This window comes from Globicephala melas, chromosome 2 (genome assembly GCF_963455315.2).
Source record: "Globicephala melas chromosome 2, mGloMel1.2, whole genome shotgun sequence".
NCBI lineage: Eukaryota > Metazoa > Chordata > Mammalia > Artiodactyla > Delphinidae > Globicephala > Globicephala melas.
The window spans coordinates 16,274,730-16,295,032 of record NC_083315.2 but is presented as its reverse complement, the minus strand read 5'-3'; the positions used below and the strand labels follow the sequence as shown (position 1 = coordinate 16,295,032).

Sequence of the window (20,303 nt, the reverse complement as noted above, 5' to 3'; positions counted from 1 at the left end):
CAGGAATTTAAGGCTAAAGTTTAACTCCACAGCAACAAAGAATAATTCCCTTTGTGCTAAACCTTTACTGCAGCTCTTTCATAGACTACCTGCTGAGTTTCTACTTTGTGGAATTGTGGATGAACAGCCAATTCTTTTTCTTTTTATTAGTTACCTATTTTATACATATTAGTCAATCCCAATCTCCCAATTCATTCCTCCACCCCCCTGCTTTCCCCCCTTGGTGTCCATATGTTTGTTCTCTACATCCGTATCTATTTCTGCCTCGCAAACAGGTTCATCTGCACCATTTTTCTAGATTCCACATATATGCATTAATACATGATATTTGTTTTCCTCTTTCTGACTTACTTCACTCTGTATGACAGTCTCTAGATCCATCCACATCTCTACAAATGACCCAATTTCATTCCTTTTTATGGCTGAGTGATATTCCACTGTATTTATGTACCACATCTTCTTTATCCATTCGTCTGTCAATGGGCATTTAGGTTGCTTCTGTGTGACCTGGCTATTGTAAATAGTGCTGCAATGAACACTGGGGTGCATGTGTGGTTTTGAATTACAGTTTTCTCTGGGTATATGCCCAGTAGTGGGATTGCTGGGTCATATGGCAATTCTACTTTTTGTTTTTTAAGAAACATTCATACTGTTCTCCATAGTGGCTGTATCAATTTACGTTCCCACCAACAGTGCACACCCTCTCCAGGAGTTGTTTGTAGATTTTCTGATGATGCCCAGTCTAATCGGTGTGAGGTGATACCTCATTGTAGTTTTGATTTGCATTTCTCTAATAATTAGTGATGTTGAGAAGCTTCTTATGTGCCTCTTGGCCATCTGTGTCTTCTTTAGAAAGATGTCTATTTAGGTCTTCTGCCTATTGCTTGATTGGGTTGTTTGATTTTTTAATATTGAGCTGCATGAGCTGTTTACATATTTTGGAGATTAATCCTTTGTCCGTTGATTCGTTTGCAAATATCTTCTCCCATTCTGAGGGCTGTCTTTTCATCTTGCTTATAGTTTCCTGTGCTGTGCAAAAGCTTTTAAGTTTCATTAGGTCCCATTTGCTTATTTTTGTTTTCATTTCCATTACTCTAGAAGGTGGGTCAAAAAAGATCTTGCTGTGATTTATGTCAAAGAGTGTTTCCCCTATGTTTTCCTCTAAGAGTTTTATAGTGTCCGGTCTTACATTTAGGTCTTTAATCCATTTTGAGTTTATTTTTGTGTATGGTGCTAGGAGTGTTCTAATTTCATTCTTTTATATGTAGCTACCTTCCCAGCACCACTTACTGAAGAGACTGTCTTTTCTCCATTGTATATCTTTGTCTCCTTTGTCATAGATTAGTTGACCATAGGTGCATGGGTTTATCCCTGGGGCTTTCTATCCTGTTCCATTGATCTGTATTTCCATTTTTGTGCCAGTACCATATTGTCTTGATTACTGTAGCTCTGTAGTATAGTCTGAAGTCAGGGAGTCTGATTCCTCCAGCTCCATTTTTTTCCCCTCAAGATTGCTATTCAGGGCTTTTTGTGTCTCCATACAAATTTTAAGATTTTTTGTTCCAGTTCTTTAAAAACTGCCATTGGTAATTTGATAGGGATTGCACTGAATCTGTAGATTGCTTTGGGTAGTATAGTCATTTTCACAATATTGATTCTTCCAATCCACAAACATAGTATATCTCTCCATGTGTTTGTGTCATCTTTGATTTCTTTCATCAGTGTCTTATAGTTTTCTGAGTATAGGTCTTTTACCTCCTTAGGTAGGTTTATTCCTAAGTATTTTACTCTTTTTGTTGCAATGGTGAGTGTCATTTGCTTTTTAAATATCTTAATGGTGTATTTTAATGGATACAATTCTGAAGATTAAATCCAGTTTTAAAACATTTACATTTATAGTTAGTGTCAATTGTATCCTGTTTAAAAAATATCTAGTCCAAAGACAGGAACATATTTTCCTATAGCATTTTCTAGGAGGCCTATTATTTTATAATATGCATATGAATAGAATTATTTTGAAAAGAATATTTTTTTTACTGTTGTTACATATTTTCTTGTCTTCAATACATTTAAGTCTATTTATCTATCATTGTACCAGTAGCAAACTGCTTGTATTATTGTATGTTTATAATAATACCTGATACCAGGCACTTTATATCCTTCAATTGTAGTCTTCTTTGTCAAGATTATATTTCCTACTTTGGCCCTATGCATTTCTATATAAATTTTAGAAATACCTTGTCAATTTTTAGAAAAATTATTGCTAAAATTTTGATACTGACTGCATTAAATACATAGATTTTCAAGAAATTTGTTCTTCAAAATATTGAGTCTTCTAATCTATAAACCTGGAATATAGTTCCATTTATTTAGTTCTTTAAAATTCTCTAAATAATGTTTTGCAGTTTGCTGTGTTGAGACTTTGAACATCTTTTTGAACATTTTAATAGACTTTGTTTTTTTAGAGCAATTTAGGAGTTCAGAGAAATTGTGCAGAAACTACAGAGAGTTCTGCACTCGCTTCCACTGGTATAGTTTCCCTATTATTACCATCTTGTATTAGATCATACATTTGTTACAATTGATAATCCAATACTGATACATCACTAATAATTAACACCCATGATTTACATGAGAGATAACTCTTATTTTGTACAGTACATTATGCATAATGTGCATAAATGTAAATTATGCATTTTGATAAATGCATAAATGTACATTATGCATTTTGATAAATGCATAATGTCAAGTGTTTACTACTACAGTATCTTACAAAATAGCTTTGGCACATTAAGAATTCCCTGAGCTCCAACCATTTATCCCCCTTCACCCTGAACCCCTGGGAACTCCTGATCTTTTTACTGCCTATAGATTTACCTTTTCCAGAGCGGTATACAGTTGAAATTACACAGCTTTTTCAGACTGGCTTCTTTCACTTAACAATATGCATTTAAGTTTCTGCCATGTCTTCTCCTGGCTTGATAGTCCATATATTTTTATTGTTGAATAATGTACCATTATATGGATGTACCACAGATTGTTTATGCATTCACTTACTGAAAAACATCTTGTTTGCTTCCAGTTTGGGGCAGTTATAAAGCTGCTGTAAACATTAATGCAGGTTATTGCATGAACGTAAGACCTTAACTCATTTGGGTAAATACTAAGAGCACAACAGTTGGATTGTATGGTTAGAGTACGTTGAGCTTTAAAATAATGCAAACTGTCTTCCAAAGTGGGTATAGAATTTTGCATTCCCAACAAGAATGAACAAAAGTTCCTGTACTCCACTTTCTTGACAGCATTTGGTGTTGTCAGTGTTTTGGATTAGCCATTCTCCTAGGTGTGTTTCATTAGGTATCTGATTGTTGTTTTAATTTGCACTTATCCAATGACATATGAGTTCACACACTTAGCCATCTTCACATCATCCTTGATAAGGTGTCTGTTCAGATATTCTGAGAGTTTTTAAATTGGGTTCTTTTTTAAGTGTTGAATTCAATCTTTTAAAATATATTTCAAATGCAAGTCCTTCTTAAGATATGTGTTTTGTAAATATTTTCTCCCAATATGTGGCATGTCTTTTTGTTCTCTTAAAAGTGTCTTTCACAGAGTATAAGTATTAATTTTAAACAAGTCCATCTTATCAAATATTTTCTGCCATTCCTTTTCTAGTTTACTAAGGGAGCTTAGATAATTGATTTTTGATCTTTCTCATTGTCCAATATATGCATCAAATGTTATAATTTCCTTTTAAGCACTTCTTTCACTGTGTCACATAAATTTTTATTAGTTGTATTTTCATTTTCACTTACTTCAAAATATTTTTTATTTCTTTTGATACTTCTTTGAACATGTGCTATAGAAGTGTATTGTTTCATCTTCAAGTATTATGGGATTTGCCAGCTATCTTTCTATGATTGATTTCTAGTTTAATTCCATTGTGGGCTGAGAGCATAATTTTTGTGATTTCTATTTCTTAAAATCTTCAAGGTATAATTTGTTTTGTAATGAGGTCTATCTTTGTGAGCAGAGTATGTGAATTTGAGAGCAATATGTATCCTTCTGTTGTTGCAGGACGTATTCTAGTAGACATCAGTTAGATCCAGTTGATTGATGGTGTTGTTGAACTCAACTGCTGTTACTGATATTTTTTGCTTGCTGGATCTGTCCATTTTTGATAGAGGGGTGTTAAAGTCTCCAACTATAATAATGGATGTGTCTATTTCTCCTTGTAGTTCTATCAGTTTTTGCCTCATGTATTTTGAGACACTATTGTTAGGTATAAACACATTAAAGAATGTTACGTCTTCTTGAAGAATTGATTCCTTTATCATTACCTAATGCATGTATTTATTCCTACTAATTTTCCTTGCTCTGAAGTCTACTTTGGTAATAATATAGCTACTCACGTATATCTTTCTCTAAGCCTTTACCTTTTGTGCGTGTGCGTGCCTCTTTGTGCATGTATTTATTTTTTTACAGCTTTAATAAGGTATAATTGACAAAAAACTGTAATATATTTAAAGTATACAACATGATGATTTGATATACATATGTATTGTGAAATGAGTCCCACAATCCAGTTAATTAGCACATCCATGACCTTACATAGTTACTATCTCTTTTTTTTTTTTTTTTGGTGAGAATGCTTAAGATCTACTCTCAGAAAGTATCAAGTATACAACACAGTATTACTGGATATAGTCATCATGCTGTACATTAAATCTTCAGAAGTTATTTATCTTATAACTAAAAGTTTGAACCCTTTGACCAACCACTCTCCATTTAACCTACCACCCCAGGACCTGGTGACGACCATTCTCCTCTCTGTTTCTATGAGTTTGACTCTTATTTTAGATTCACATATAAGTGATACCATACAGCATTTGTTTTTCTCTGTCTGGTTACTTCAGTTAGCAAAATGCCCTCCAGTTTCATCCATATCGTTGCAAAGGGCAGTATTTCCTTCTTTTTTATGGCTAGATTATGTGTGTGTGTGTATAACACATATACATACATACATATATGTGTATATATATCATAAACATGGGTGTACAAATGTCCCTTCAAGAGAGTGATTTGATTTCCTTCAGATATATACCCACATGTGTGATTGCTGGACCATATGGTAGTTCTATTTTTAACTTTTTTGAGGAAACTTCATACTGCTTTCCATAGTGGCTGCCTGGGAGGCAGCATTTCAAGTAACCCTGTGAGAACTGCTCCGAGGAGGTGAGGTGGGGAGCTAGGTTATATAGAAGTTTTGTAACAAAGGGCAGGTAGTCTGAACTTCAAGATTATTGTTAATTAAAGAAAACCAGATGACCCAAGTTAAGGAATTTAGCGCTTTTCTATGTATGGGAAGAGGCAAGAGTCTGGGCTCACTGAAATCATACCTTTGATTTTTGACAGTTTTTAAAATACTCTGTTCCACTTTTTTCGTTATTTTTCAATTTGCCTTTCAGTTTGGGAAGTTTCTATTGCCATATCTTCAAGTTCACTGATTTCTTTCTTTGGCTGTTTCCAGTCTACTATGGAGCCCATCAAAGGCATTCTTAATTTCTGTTATAGTGCTTTTGATTTACAACATTTCATTTTGATTATTTCTTAGAGGTTTAATCTCTGCATACATTATGTATATGTTCTTTCATGTAGTCTACTTTTTCACTAGGGCCCTTATTGTATTATAGTTATTTTAAATTCCCAGTTTGAAAATTCCAAAATTTCTGCCACATCTGCATCTGGTCTTGATGCTTGCTTTGTGTCTTCAGCCTGTGTGTTTTGCTTTTATCATGCCTTATAATTTTTTGTTTAAAGCTAGACATGATATATCAGGTAAAAGAACTGAAGTATATACGGTTTTGTTATGATGTTTTATGTTCAACTGGAGACGAGTTAGACTGTGTTTTCTGTTTTATTGTAGCTGGTGTCACAGGCTAAAATTTCCTTTATTTTCCTTTTTTGGTCTCCCCTATTGTCTTTGGCTTTCCCTAGAAAATACTTCTTTAATGGAAGCTGAGAATTGCAGTTTTTCCATCTGTAACCCATTATCCATGGGCCTTGGTGAAGTGGTGGTAAGGTATGAGGGAGTAGAAAAGCATTCTATAATCCTATGATTAGATCTCGGTCTTTTATTGGCAGTCTCCTCTGGTCTGTGACTTTCACAATTGCTTCTCAGCTTGTTTCCCCCAGAAACAAGATTCTTGATTCTTCTAGATTCTTGATTCTTCAAGATTCTTTAGACAGAAAGGTAAAAGAGGGCTGGACTTGGATATCTCCCTTCCCCAATGTTTAAAGTCCAAGAGGCTGGAGTTTCGTATTTCCTTTACCTCACATCTGTTAGGTTCTAGTAAAGTAGTTTTTCTTGAAGGCAGGCCTTTGTTAAGAAGAATGCTATTGGTGTATTTCAAATGTTTACTTTTCTCCTCCCTTTGCTGAAAGCATGAGTAGATTTTATTTCTGATACTCAGGTAAGGTACCTGGTAGGGCTCCTGGAGGCAAATTTCATGAAAGTGTATGGCATATCCAGGGCTGTGTCCTAGAATTTTTTTATTGCTCAACCTAGTTCATGTTCAGTTTCTGGCAATTGTTCAATTATTCTTAAGTTTTCCTCCTAATTGCTGGCTCCAGTGTTGGTTTCTATTCCCAGGAGTATGTAATTTTCAGTATTCATCTATCTCCACAGATTGAGAGTGGCAGTTTGCCCTGTGACTTCAATTCTCTGACAGGGCTAAGAAGAGTTGTTGACTGTCAGTTTTTTCAGCTTTTATTGGTTTGGAGTGCAGAAGTGAGGACTTCCAAGTTCTTTACATGTGGAAGACAAAGTGGAAGACAGAAGTCTTGCATATCTTTAAAAAATAATTATTCCTAGATTTTTTATTTGTTTTGGTGCTAATACAAAATTTCATCATTCCTAAAAAATGTTCATTTTCTAATTTTGTGTTCTTAGTATATAGAAATAAAACTGGGTTTTATACATTTTTACTTTATATTCAGTAATTTTAATAAATCCAGTTGATTAAGAGTTTATCTGTAGACTACAGATTCTTTTAGACTACATACCTGCACAGTTACATCGTCTGCAATTTATGAGTTTTATTTCTTTCTCTGAATGCTTACAAGTTTTATTATTTTTTTGTAAGAACTATGGTTGCCAGTACAAAAATGAGTAGAAATAGTGATAACACACGTTTATCTCATTCCCAGTATTGGAGGAAATATTTTACTATAAAATTGCTAAAATTCTTTTGTATTTTTTACAGATACAAATGTCAAACAAGGAAATATCATGAAGAGTGTTTTATTGAGATTTAATGATTTTTTTTCCTTATTCAATAAATATAATGTTTTTTATTCCTGTAAAATTGGCAGTAATGTTCCCAATTTCTATTCTGATTTAATAGCGTGAGTCTTCTTTCTTTTTTCTTCAACAGTCTAGTTAAAGTTTTGTCAATTTTGTTGATCTAATGTGAGTCTCTTATGGAAAGCATATAGTTGGATATTTTTTTTTATCCATTCTGTCAATCTCTGCCTTTTGTTTAGAAAGTTTAATCCATTTACATTTAAGGGCCTTATTTATGCCATTTTGCTATTTGTTTTCTGTATGTCTTATTTTTCTTTGTTCTTCATTTCCTCTAATACTGCCTTCTTTTGTGTTCAATTTATTTTTTTTGGCTGTGTCATGCAGCATGTGGGATCTTAGTTCCCCAACCAGCGATCAAACCCATGCCCCCTGCATTGGAAGCACAGATTCTTAACCACTGGACGGCCAGCGAAGTCTGTCAATTGATTTTTTTAAGGGACTAGTTTTGTTTCCTTTCTCATTTCCTTTGTGTATATTCTACAGATATTTTCTTTTTGGTTACCAAGAGGATTATGTATAACATCGTAAAGTTATAAAAAATCTAGTTTAAATTGATGCCAATTAACTTCAATAACATCCAAAAGCTGTACTCCTATACGGCTCAATCCCTCTCTTTTTGATACTGATGTTATGAATCGTATCTTTATACACTGTGTGCCCAATAACATAGACTTATAATTATTTTTCTTTAAACTATTGTATAAAATTAAAAGTAGAGCTCCAAACTAAAATTACAATAATACTGGCTTTTATATTTGCCATGTACTTACCTATACCGTAGATCTTTCTTCATACAGCTTCAACCTACTGTCTAACATCCTTTCACGTCAACCTCAGGGATTTCCTTTAGCATTTTCTATAGAGCAGGTCTAGTGGTAATCCCTTCGATGCTAGGAGTGCTCCTATTCTTTGTAGATTTTTTTTGTGCTGGGCACTGCTTCACATCTCCACAAAATTTTCTTACCAGTTTGAAGATGGCTTTTTCTTAATTGTGCATTCTCTTGGTTACTGTAAACATTTCACTGTTTCCCAGTGCTCTGACGAAGTTGGTTCTGATGGCTTTCTGCTTTTTGTTTTTCTTTTCTTTTTTTTTTTTGCGGTACACGGGCCTCTCACTGTTGTGGCCTCTCCCGTTGCGGAGCACAGGCTCCGGACGCGCAGGCTCAGCGGCCATGGCTCACGGGCCCAGCTGCTCCACGGCATGTGGGATCTTCCCGGACCGGGGCACGAACCCATGTCCCCTGCATCGGCAGGCGGACTCTCAACCACTGCGTCACCAGGGAAGCCCTCTTTTTTTTTTTTTTTTTTTTTTTAATGTTTCTGTCAGGGAGCAAGAGCTTAGGGCCTCCTAGTCTGCCATTTTGCTGACATCTGCTTTAAAGTGGTTGTTTGAAAGCTGCTACAGAACACTTAAATTTATCTTATTGCAAAGTACTTAAGTACTTAGTCCTTTGGCCACATCAGCTTTAACATAGGTTTTTTTGGCCGTGCTGCATGGCTTGTGGGATTTCAGTTCTCTGAACAGGGACTGAACCCAGGCCATGGCAATGAAAGCCCTGAATCCTAATCACTAGGCCACCAGGGAATTCCCTAGCACAGGTTTTTTAACTATTAGAAATTTGCCAACTTTGTGATAAGAAGATCACAAAGCAGCCATATTGCCTATCTAGTGATAATTCCATTTTTTCATTGTCTTGTTATCATAAAAGATGATATAAGTAACGAAAATTGTGTTCTCTGAGGAACTGATAATATAGCATCTAGTCTATGTCATGAAAATTCATAATGTAGGGAAAAGCCTATACATATATTTTTTATGAGCAGATAAACTCTTAAGTATTACCTAATTAATGTTTGTTTGGTGGAGTAATGAGCACATGATAAATTCTTTTAAAATACACATTAATTGGGCTTCCCTAGTGGCGCAGTGGTTGAGAGTCTGCCTGCTGATGCAGGGGACACGGGTTTGTGCCCTGGTCCAGGAAGATTCCACATGCAGCGGAGCAGCTAGGCCCATGAGCCATGGCCGCTGAGCCTGCGTGTCTGGAGCCTGTGCTCCGCAACGGGAGAGGCCACAACAGTGAGAGGCCCATGTACCACTTAAAAAAAAAAAAAAAAAAAAAAAAGATACATATTAATTGATATATTGATTGGTTAATAAAATAATGAAATTATTACAGTTGTCCCTCGGTATCTGCAGGGGATTAGTCTCAGGATCCCCTGTGGATGCCAAAACCTGAAGATGCTCAAGTCTCTTATATAAAACAGTGTAATGTTTTCCTATAACCTATGCACATTCTCCTGTATACTTTAAATTATCTCTAGGTTACTTATAATACCTAATACAATGTAAATGCTATATAAATACCCATAAATGCTATGTAGATAGTTAGTTGCCAGTGCATGGAAAATCCAAGTTTTGCTTTTTGGAACTTTCTGAAAATTTCTTTTCAGAATATTTTTGATCTGTGGTCAAGTGAATCTGTAGATGTGAAACCCATGGATACAGAGGGCCAACTGTATTAAATTGAGAAAGGTTGTCCTATGTTTGAATTTCTTGTTTTCTTTTAATAACTGTACTACACAGTTGAAATACTGTAACTCTTAGTAAGTGTTCTACTGTGCCCAACCATTATAAATCTCTACTTACCTACCACTTTGTTTAAACCTAATTGAAATATTAGGTCATTAACTGATGGATTCACTGCTGGAAGATTTTCTGCTGTATCTGGATGTTCTGAGGCTGCTTCATTTTTAACTGTAATAATAATAGATTGCCAGATTAGTTGATTTAAAACTAACATTTTGTTGGGGTAAAATTATAAAGTTAATAAGAGCGATTTACCGTATACTTATTTAATCTTGTTTAATTAACAATTTAACATACTGCTTATTCAATTAAATACAAATATGTCTAAAAATTTTTAAAACTTTACTAGCTACTAGTTGCCAGATATTATTATATCTGTACTTTTCAAATATTATCTCATTTAATAAGAATTCTAGGAAGTAGGTATTTTTATTCTCATTTAACAGATGAGGAAAATAGAGCTTAGAGAGATTATGCATATTTTGGAAGGTCACATAGTTATTAAGCACAAAAGTTTGAAATGAATTTTGTTCTGTTAGACTCTAAAACCTACACTCTAGCTAGTAAACTGAAATGTCTACTGAGATTGAGAATGTAGTATGAGTGAAATAAACCTGATGATGTTTGGAGTGGCATGAATAGCAGAAATGAAATGGAGAGCACAGGCATACCTCATTTCATTGTGCTTCACCTTTACTGCCCTTTGCAGATACTGCGTTTTTCACAAATTGAAGGTGTGTGGCAACTGTGCATGGAGCAAATGTATCAGCGCCATTTTTTTTTTATTGGCGCATAATTGCTTTACAATGGTGTGTTAGTTTCTGCTTTATATTTCAGTGCCATTGTTTTTTTAACAGCATTTGCTTACTTCATGTCTCTGTGTCACATTTTGGTAGTTCTGGCAATACTTCAAATGTTTTCATTTTTATTATATTTGTTATGGTGATCTGTGATCAGTGATATTTGATGTTACTATTGCAAAAAGATTACAATTCGCTGAAGACTCAGATGATCGTTAGCAGTTTTTAGCAATAAGGTATTTTTAAATTAAGGTATGTACATTTTTTTAGACATAATGCTACTGTACACTTAATAGACTACAGTATAGTGTAAACATAACTTCTCTATATACTGGAAAACGAAAAATTTGTGTGACTCAATTTATTGTGATATTCACTTTATTGCAGAGGTCTGGACCAAACCCACAATATCTCTGAGGTATGCCTGTACATATCTTATATAAAGTTATTACTCCCATTGATTGTTACAAATGTAGGTCTGAGGTTCCTGGGTCATCTAAATTCGCAAGAGAACCTAGAAAGGTAGTTAGTTACAAGAACTCCAAGATTTTAAAATATCTGCAAGTAATTAAAAAGTTTTAAGCATGTTCGTAGGATAAAACAAATCATCAATTATTGACCCAAGAGAATTACCTAACTTGGGAAAGGATTAATTCTAACATGTGGGTGGGATTTGAAAGCCAATAACTGGTTATATTTCTTTGGAAAACATCATCATTTATCCACCAATATATCTCTATCATCTAGGAACAGAAATAAGATTTAAAATCTAGATTAAATTGGTACTTTCAAAAGAAGAAAAAAAAACAAGATATGCCAGGAAAAAAATGGAAAGAACAATTAAAAATTAAAATGTGCAATTAAATTAATCACTTTTGAAAACTGCCAAGAACAAATATTTTCATGGGTAGAATTCTTCATAAATCTTAAAGGATTAAATCCTATGCTATAGCACATAAAAATGGAATTTTCTATTTCTTTCACAAGGTCAAAAATACAGTAGTCCCCCCTTATCTGCAGTTTCCGTGGTCAACCCTGGTCCAAAAATGTTAAACAGAAAATTCCAGAAATAAACAATTAATAAGTTTCAAATTGCGTGTTGTTCTGAGTAGGGTAATGAACTCTCACACTGTCCTGCTCTGTCCTGCCTGGGACATGAATCATCCCTTTGTCCAGCGTATCCATGCTGTATATCCTGCCCATTAGACACTTAGTAGCTATCTTGGTTATCAGATTGAGTGTCATAGTATTGCAGTGCTTATGCTATAGTAACCCTTATTATACTAATAATGACCTATTGACCATCAAATAAATTATGGACAGGAAACACAGGAAAAGACACAGTATATACAGGGTTCAGTACCATCTGGTGGTTCTCAGGCATCCATTGTTTTAAAGTATTTCATATAATTCCCACAATTATTTTGTGACGTACATACTATTACTAGCCCTATTTTTCAGATGAAGAAACTGAAACATGGAGAGATTAACTAGCTTACACAGTTAGTAAGAGACAGAGGTAGGCACCAAAGACAGGCAGTCTATTTTCAGCATCCGTACTTTTAAACACTACCCCTACCATTACCTCTCATAAGAAGATAGGCATCTCCTAATGGAAACAACACAAATATTCATCCACAGGAGAATGGGCAAATTAATTATAATATATTCATAAACCAGGTCAATATACAGCAATAAAAATAAATGAATAAGGACTAGAATTATCAACAGTGATCTTGAACCAAAAAAGCAAGTTGCTTAAGAAAGCATACAGCATACTACAAACAAAACAATAGCATAAATCCTTTACAGATGAAAACATACCTAACAAAAGTATAAAGAAATATATATGGTAATGATAAATATCAAATTCAGAAAAGAAGGAGGCAATAATCTGAGAGGAATAGAGAGGGTCGGACTTCAATATTTAACGTATATTATATTCATTAAACTGGGAAACAGACACACAAGTGTTCATTACATTAACTCTTATCATACCTTTCTGTATTTCAAAATAAATTAAAAGTAACAGAAACAACCTAAAACACCTAGGTTTTATTTGGTTCTCTTTCACTTGAAAATATTCTTTTTTTAAATTAATTTTTATTGGAGTATAGTTGCTTTACAATGTGTTAGTTTCTACTGTACAGCAAAATTAATCAGTTATACATATACATATATCCCCTCTTTTTTGGATTTCCTTTCGATTTAGGTCACCACAGTGCATTAAGTAGAGCTTTCTGTGCTACACAGTATGTTCTCATTAGTTATCTATTTTATACATAGTACCAATAGTGTAGATATGTCAATCCCAATCTTCCAATTAAGAAGCACAAAGATAAACCAAATCTTCTGTTACACTAAGTCAAAAATCCAAATAAAAATTTTCCAATCTTTCTAATAATGTCCATTTTTCCTCAAATCCATTTTTTAAGCAAACAGAAAAAATACAGATAAATTTATTTAAAATATACAACAAAAAATACACTAAATATCAAAGAACTATAGTAGAAAATATATAATGATATCAAGAGTAAGATCCAGTAGATAAAACACAAATGTTCCTTTTCTCTTCTTGAAACCATATAACAATATAAAGAATAGGTCTACTGGATAATAACAAATATTTTTAGCAGATAATGTACTTGATAAGAATTGAAATGTGAATGCTGGATATAAGTCATACTTTTAAAAATGAAATAACTGTAATAGCTCCATAAGATTCCTAGAAAAGCATGTCCTAAACTTGTTCTCTATGAAACACTGCTCCATAAAAAGAGAAAGGCAGGGTTTCTTGCTCAATAAATTTAAGAAATACAGTATAATAATGAGAATATTAAAGACTACAAGAAGGAATGGGGGGTGCTAATATCATTACAGCATTTATTAGTTCTGCAGAATTTCAATTTTTGTTAAATTGTATTCTAAAATATCTAACCTAAGGAAAAAATTCAACTATAAAACATAAACTAATTGATGCACATTTAAAATATATTTTTAAATTGTCAAATATTTTATGATGACTTTTAAAATATGTTTATCAATATCATTCATACCTCTCAATTTTTGAGACTCATAAACTCCACTTGTTTGAATTTTATCCTTGTATCCTTTAGCTAGTACTAGATCTTCAAGTATAAAATTCTCATCTGAGAGTTCATTCGCATCTTGATCTACCAAGATGAAGAAAACTTTCAGTAAACTAAATACAGAAACACTACTGAAAACCACATACTGCGGCCTAATTCCAAGAAGATTATAATGTCTAGAGGTTAGGAAGATATTCTTACATCAAGTGAGAAGAGAAAAATGATTACTCAATGTCAGAAGTTCACTTAATAGATTTCAATATCTACTCTTGATAAAACTCTGTGAAAAATTAGAACTATAGATTTACTCCTAGACATTACTCTCTTAATATAGAATATATTTCTGTCTCAATCCAACAGATAACACCTTGATTTATGGTGAAGCACCAAAAAATATTCTTATTAAAATTATAAACAAAACCAGAATGTGAATCATTATCATTTTAACAATTACCTAGTTCTGGTAAAGTTGGTATGATAAATATATGGAGCAGAAATTATGATGAAACTATAGAAGAAAATGTAGGGAAGAAGCTCCTTGACACTGGTGTTGGGAATGATTTTTTTTTTTTAGTATATAACACCAAAAGCGCAAACAACAAAAGAAAAACTCAACAAATGGGACTACATCAAAGTTAAAACCTTCTGCACAGTAAAAGAAACAATTAATATAGTGAAAAGGCAATCTTTGGAATGGGAGAAAATTTTGGAAACCATGTATCAGATAAAGGGTTAATATCTAAAATATATAAAGAATTCATACAGCCTAATAACAAAAAACCAAACAATCCAACTGAAAAATCGGCAGAGAACTAACAAGTTATTTTTCTAAAAAAGACAACTGGACTTCCCTGGTGAGGCAGTGGTTAAGAATCTGCGTGCCAATGCAGGGGACACAGGTTCGATCCCTGGTCCAGGAAGATCCCACATGCCCTGGAGCAACTAAGCCCATGGGCCACAACTACTGAGCCTGCACTCTAGAGTCCACGTGCCACAACTATTGAGCCCACATGCCACAACTACTTAAGCCCGTGCACCTACAGCCCATGCTCTGCAACAGAAGCCACTGCAATGAGAAGCCCGTGCACTGCAACGAAGAGTAGCCCCCACTCGCTGAAACTAGAGAAAGCCTGTGTGCAGCAATGAAGACCCAATGCAACCAAAAATAAAATAAATTGAAATAAATAAATTAATTTAAATAAATAAATAAGACAACCAAATGGCCAACAAATATGTGAAAAGATGATCAACAATATTAATTATCAGAGAAATGCAAATCAAAGCTACAATGAGATATCATCTCACACATGTTGGGATGGCTATCATCAAGAGAACAAGAGATACAAGTGCTGGCAAAAATATAATGAAAAGGAAATCTCTGTACACTGCTAGTGGGAATGTAAATTGGTCTACCCACCATGGAAAACAATATGGAGGTTCCTCAAAAAATTAAAAATAGATCTACCATCTGATTCATCAATTCCGCTTCTAAGTACATACCCAAAGCAAATAAATACAGGATTTTGAGAAGATATATGTACTTATATTTTTATTGCAGCATTATTCACAACAGGAAGATATGGACACATCCTAAGAGTCCATCAGTGGATGTGGATAAAGAAGATGTGGTGTATATATATATATATAAAATGGAGTATTATTCAGCCATGTGAAAGGAGGACACCCTGCCATTTGAGACAACATGGATGAATCATGAGTACATTATGCTAAGAGAAATAAGTCATACAGAGAAAGGAAAATACAGTATGACATCATTTACATGTGGAATCTAAAAAAGCAAAACTTGTAAAAACAGAGAAAGAAATTGTGGTTAACCACAGGACACGAGGTGGGGTGACAGAATCAATGTTGTTTAAGAGTATACAAACGTGAGTAGTAAATAGAGATCTAATGCAAAGTATAACGAATATAGACAATATTGTACTAAAATCATCAAACTTGCTAATAGGCTAGAACTTAATTATTCCAACCAATAAAATGAAAGAATAATTATGTAATGTGATACAGGTGCTAATTATCACTACAATGGCAATCATATAACAATATATAAATGTATCAAATTAACATGTTTTACACCTTAAATTTACACGTTTTATGTCAAATGTACAATAAATGAAAAACAAAAAAATGTGTACATGAAAGGCCGCTAAATCATAAATAATAGAGTTTAAATCATACAGGATGTTGAAATGTTAAAATAATAGTAGTGAGAGGACTTCTATTTCTTGTATGACATGTAAAGTGCTTGGAAGTCACTACTTCCACTCTCACAATAAGAAAAAAGCCTAGCAAACTTTTTAAATTAAACATTTTTTTTCTTTTCAAAGTCAAGGCAAAATGCTGACCCCCAAATTGGAGAGAGAGGTGGATAAAAGAAGCATAGTTTATTGGCAGCTGAACCCCAGGAGCAGAAGCCCACTACTGAAGTCAGGACTAGTAGGAACACTTAAACTGTGATTGATGAATTGCTGAAAGTTCAGTATATACTAGCTTGAATCTTACTGGTACCCCCATGTTACTATGAGTTTCATGTCTAGGAAATCCAACCAGGTTCTCAGGATGAAGATCAGAGGAAAATTGCCACATGCTTCCAACAGGGAAAGGGGAAAGTAACTGTTTTTAATCATGCCCAGAGCTTTCTGTTCTCCTTAACAAAAGACTGCCCTCAAGGGAATCTATTTTACCAGAGCTTAACCAAAACACCGTTTACCAGAACCTAACAGACCTTAGGGAAGGGAAATGTTCAACATGGGGGTGAGCAGATATAAAATTTCAGCCCCTTCTAGCCTTCCTGTCTTACCAAACAAGTAGGAGAGACATGAGAAACACTTGTGAAGGTGGAAACCTAGCGACACAGGCTTACTAAAAGACTGAGACCTAATCAGAGGATTACAGAATGCTTCCCCTTCCCTGACACCTTACCACCACATTAATAAGCCTCCTATATAATTGCAAGTTACAGCTAAAAGGACAGCAAGCCTCAGACCCTACTTAAGGAATCTAAAGGGAAACCCAAAGATATCAGGGGAGACAAAAAAAGGGATAATACAGGAACTTTTAGCATCTGATACCTACAGCTACAGTAAACAAAAAATACAGCCTAATACCTAACCAGATAAACATGAAGCCTCACACTAAAGGCCTATATAAGCCTCAGTTCCTTTTACACAATACATCATGTCTGGATTTCAACAACAAAAACAACAAAAATGCAAGACACGCTAAAAGTAAAAACCTAGTCTAAAGAGTATGAGCACCAGACTCACACGACAGAGATCTTAGATTTATCATACTGTGTATGTGAAGTAATTATGGCTAATGTGCTAACAGCTCTCATGGAAAAAGAGACAGTATGCAAGAACAGAAGAGTTATTTAAGCAGAAATCTGGAATCTCTAAGAAAAAATCAAAAGGAAATGTTAGAAATCAAAAACACTGCAACAAAAATGTAGAATTTCTTTGATGTGCTCATCAGTATATTGCATACAGTCAAGGAAAGACTCAGTGAGCTTGAAGATATGACATTAGGAACTTCCCGAATTGAAAAGAGAAAATAAATGGAAAAAAAGGAACAAAATATCAGAGATCTTTTGGACAATAATAAGAGGTGTAATATACACATAATGAGGACATCAGAAGGAGAACAATGAAACAGAATAAATATTTAAATAATGGCTGAGAGTTTTCCAAAAATAATAACAGACATCAAATCAATGATCATAGGAACTCACAGAACACCAAAAAGGATAAATACCAAAAAAAAGCTACACCTATTCGTATCATATTCAAATTGCAGAAAATCAAAGACAAAGAGAAAATCTTGAAAGACTCCAGAGAAAAACAAAAACAAAACACAAATATACTTTATCTATAGAGGGACAAGGATAAAAATATCTTATACTTTTCATCAAACTAAGCTAGCAAGAAGAGAATGGAGAGAAATATTTAAAGTGTTGAAAGAAAAAAATAAACCAACCTAGAATTTTGTATCCAGAAAAACTATCCTTCAAAACTGAAAGAGATATAATGATTTCCTCAGATTAAAAAAAAAAAAAAATTTGTTGCCAGTAGGCCTGCAGTGAAAGAAAATGTTAAAAGAAGTTCTTCAGAGAGAAGGAATAGGATACAGATCAGAAACCTAGATCTATATAAAGAGAAGAAATAAATGAAGGTAAAATAAACTTTTCTTACTCTTAGTTGATATAACAGATAACAGTTTATTCATAATAATAATAGAAACAATGTATTCAGTGATTATAGCTTATAGGTAAATGAAATGAATGACAACAATTCCATAAGTGACAGGAGGAAGGAATTGGGATTACACTGTTATCAGATACCTGCACTACCCATGAAGTGGCATAGTGTTATTTGAAAGTATGCTTAGATTAGTGGTAAATGTATACTGCAAATTTTAAGACAATCACTAAAAATTTTTTTAAAGAAATATAATTGATATGCTAAGAAAGAAAAGAATATGGAATCATATTAAACATGTAGTTAAAGCCAGAGAAGGTAGGAAAAGAGTGGAAGGTGAAAAATAAAGTACTAGGGCACTGAAGAGAAAATAGTTACAAATATGATTAATATTAAATGAAATACCAATAATCACTTTAAATGTGAATGGTCTATTAATTAAAAGACAGAGACTGTCAGAGTGATTAAATAAACTGACCCAACTATAAGCTGTCAACAAGAAACTCATTTTAAATATAAAGATAAAGTAGACTGAAAATAAAGGGATGGAGAAAAGTGTATCATGCTAATACTAATCAAAGTAAAGCCAGAGAAGCTATATTAATCTGAGACAAAGCAGACTTCAGAGCAAGGAAATTACCAGGGGTAAAGAGAGCACTACATAATAATAAAGGGGTCAATAGCTAAGAAAACATAACAGTCTTTAATGAGTATGCACCTAACAACAGAGCAACAAAATATCAACACATGAGGCAAAAACAGAACTGCAAGGAGAAACAGACAAATCTACTTTTATACTTGCAGCTTGCAATACCATCTTATCAGTAACAGACAGATACAACAGGCTGAAAATCCATACCTTAACAAATTTAAAAGAATAGAAATCGTATGAAGTATACTCTCAGATCACAATAGATTTAAACTATATTAATCTAATGCCAAAACTAGGCAAAGAAATATCTCTCACAAATAAGATGCAAAAATCCTCCACAAAATATTAACAAATTGAGTGAAACAATGTATAAAAATAGTTATATATGATGACCAAGGAGGATTTATTCCAGGTATGCAATTCTGACTCAATATTTGGAAATCAATTAACGTAACTCAACAGACTAAAGAAAAAAATCATTTGATCAATCAGAAATGCAGAAAAATTATTCAAAAAAATCCAAAATCCATTCATGATACAACTGTCAGCAAACCAAGAATAGTGTGAACTTCCTCAATTTGATAAAAGGACATCTACAAAGAAACCAACAGATAACATCACACTTAATGGTAAGAAACTAAATGCTGTCATCCTCAGATTAGGAATACATCAAGGATGTTTCTTTTCACCACTCCTATCCAACATCATACTGGAACTCACAGGTAATGTAATAAGTCAAGAAAAAGAAAGAAAAAGTATGTAAATTGAGAAAAATAAACAAAACTATTCTTGTTGAACAACAACAGCAACAAAACTCCTGGAATTATAAGCTGGCTATAGCAAGGTTTCCAGATACAGGTTAATATACACAAGTCAATTGATTTCCTGTATGTCAGCAGTGAACAAGTGAAATTTGAAATTGAACACAATACCATTTATATTAGCACCAAAAATGAAATACTTAAGTATAACTCTTCAGACACAAGCGTCATCAAAGATTTAATGTAGAGATTTTCCATGTTCATGGATAGGAAGGCTCAATATTGTTAAGCTGTTAGCTTTTCCCAACTTGATTCAATGCAATCCCAAGCAAAATTCCAATAAGCTATTTTGTGGATATTGACAAACTGGTTCTAAAGTTTATATAGAAAAGCAAAATACCTACATTAGCCAATACAATATTGAAGAAAAACAAGGTCAGAGAACTGATGCTACCCAACTTCAAGGCTTCCTACAGAAATCAAGACAATTGGTGAAAGAATAGATAAGTAAGTCAATTGTAACAGAACAAAGAGATATAGACCTATAAAAATACAGTCAATGATCTCTGTCAAAAAAGCAAAAGCTATTCAATGGAGAAACGACAGTCTTTTCAACAAATAGTACTTATACAACTGGACAGCCAAATGTAAAAAAAAAGTGAATCTAGACCTGACACCTTACCAAGAATTAACACAGAATGGCTCATAGACCTAAATGTAAAATGCAAACCTATAATTCTCCTAGATGGTAACACAGATGAACATCTAGGTGATCTTACGTTTGGTGTTGATTTTTCAGACAGAACACCAGAAGCACAATCCAAAAAA

At 33.6% G+C, this 20,303-nt stretch overlaps 1 protein-coding gene across 3 annotated transcripts in view; it reads right to left on the bottom strand.

Moving 5' to 3' along the window:
- Positions 1-20,303, bottom strand: part of CCDC7 (coiled-coil domain containing 7) — a 328,048-nt gene that overhangs the window by 114,588 nt on the left and 193,157 nt on the right. For all 3 annotated transcript variants that reach the window (XM_060293096.1, XM_060293098.2, XM_060293097.2), the window contains exons 30-31: positions 13,813-13,929; positions 10,017-10,124 (exon numbers count right to left, since the gene is read on the bottom strand). In XM_060293096.1, coding sequence (XP_060149079.1) covers positions 10,017-10,124; positions 13,813-13,929 — 225 coding nt within the window. The remainder of the gene's footprint in view (positions 1-10,016; positions 10,125-13,812; positions 13,930-20,303) is intronic.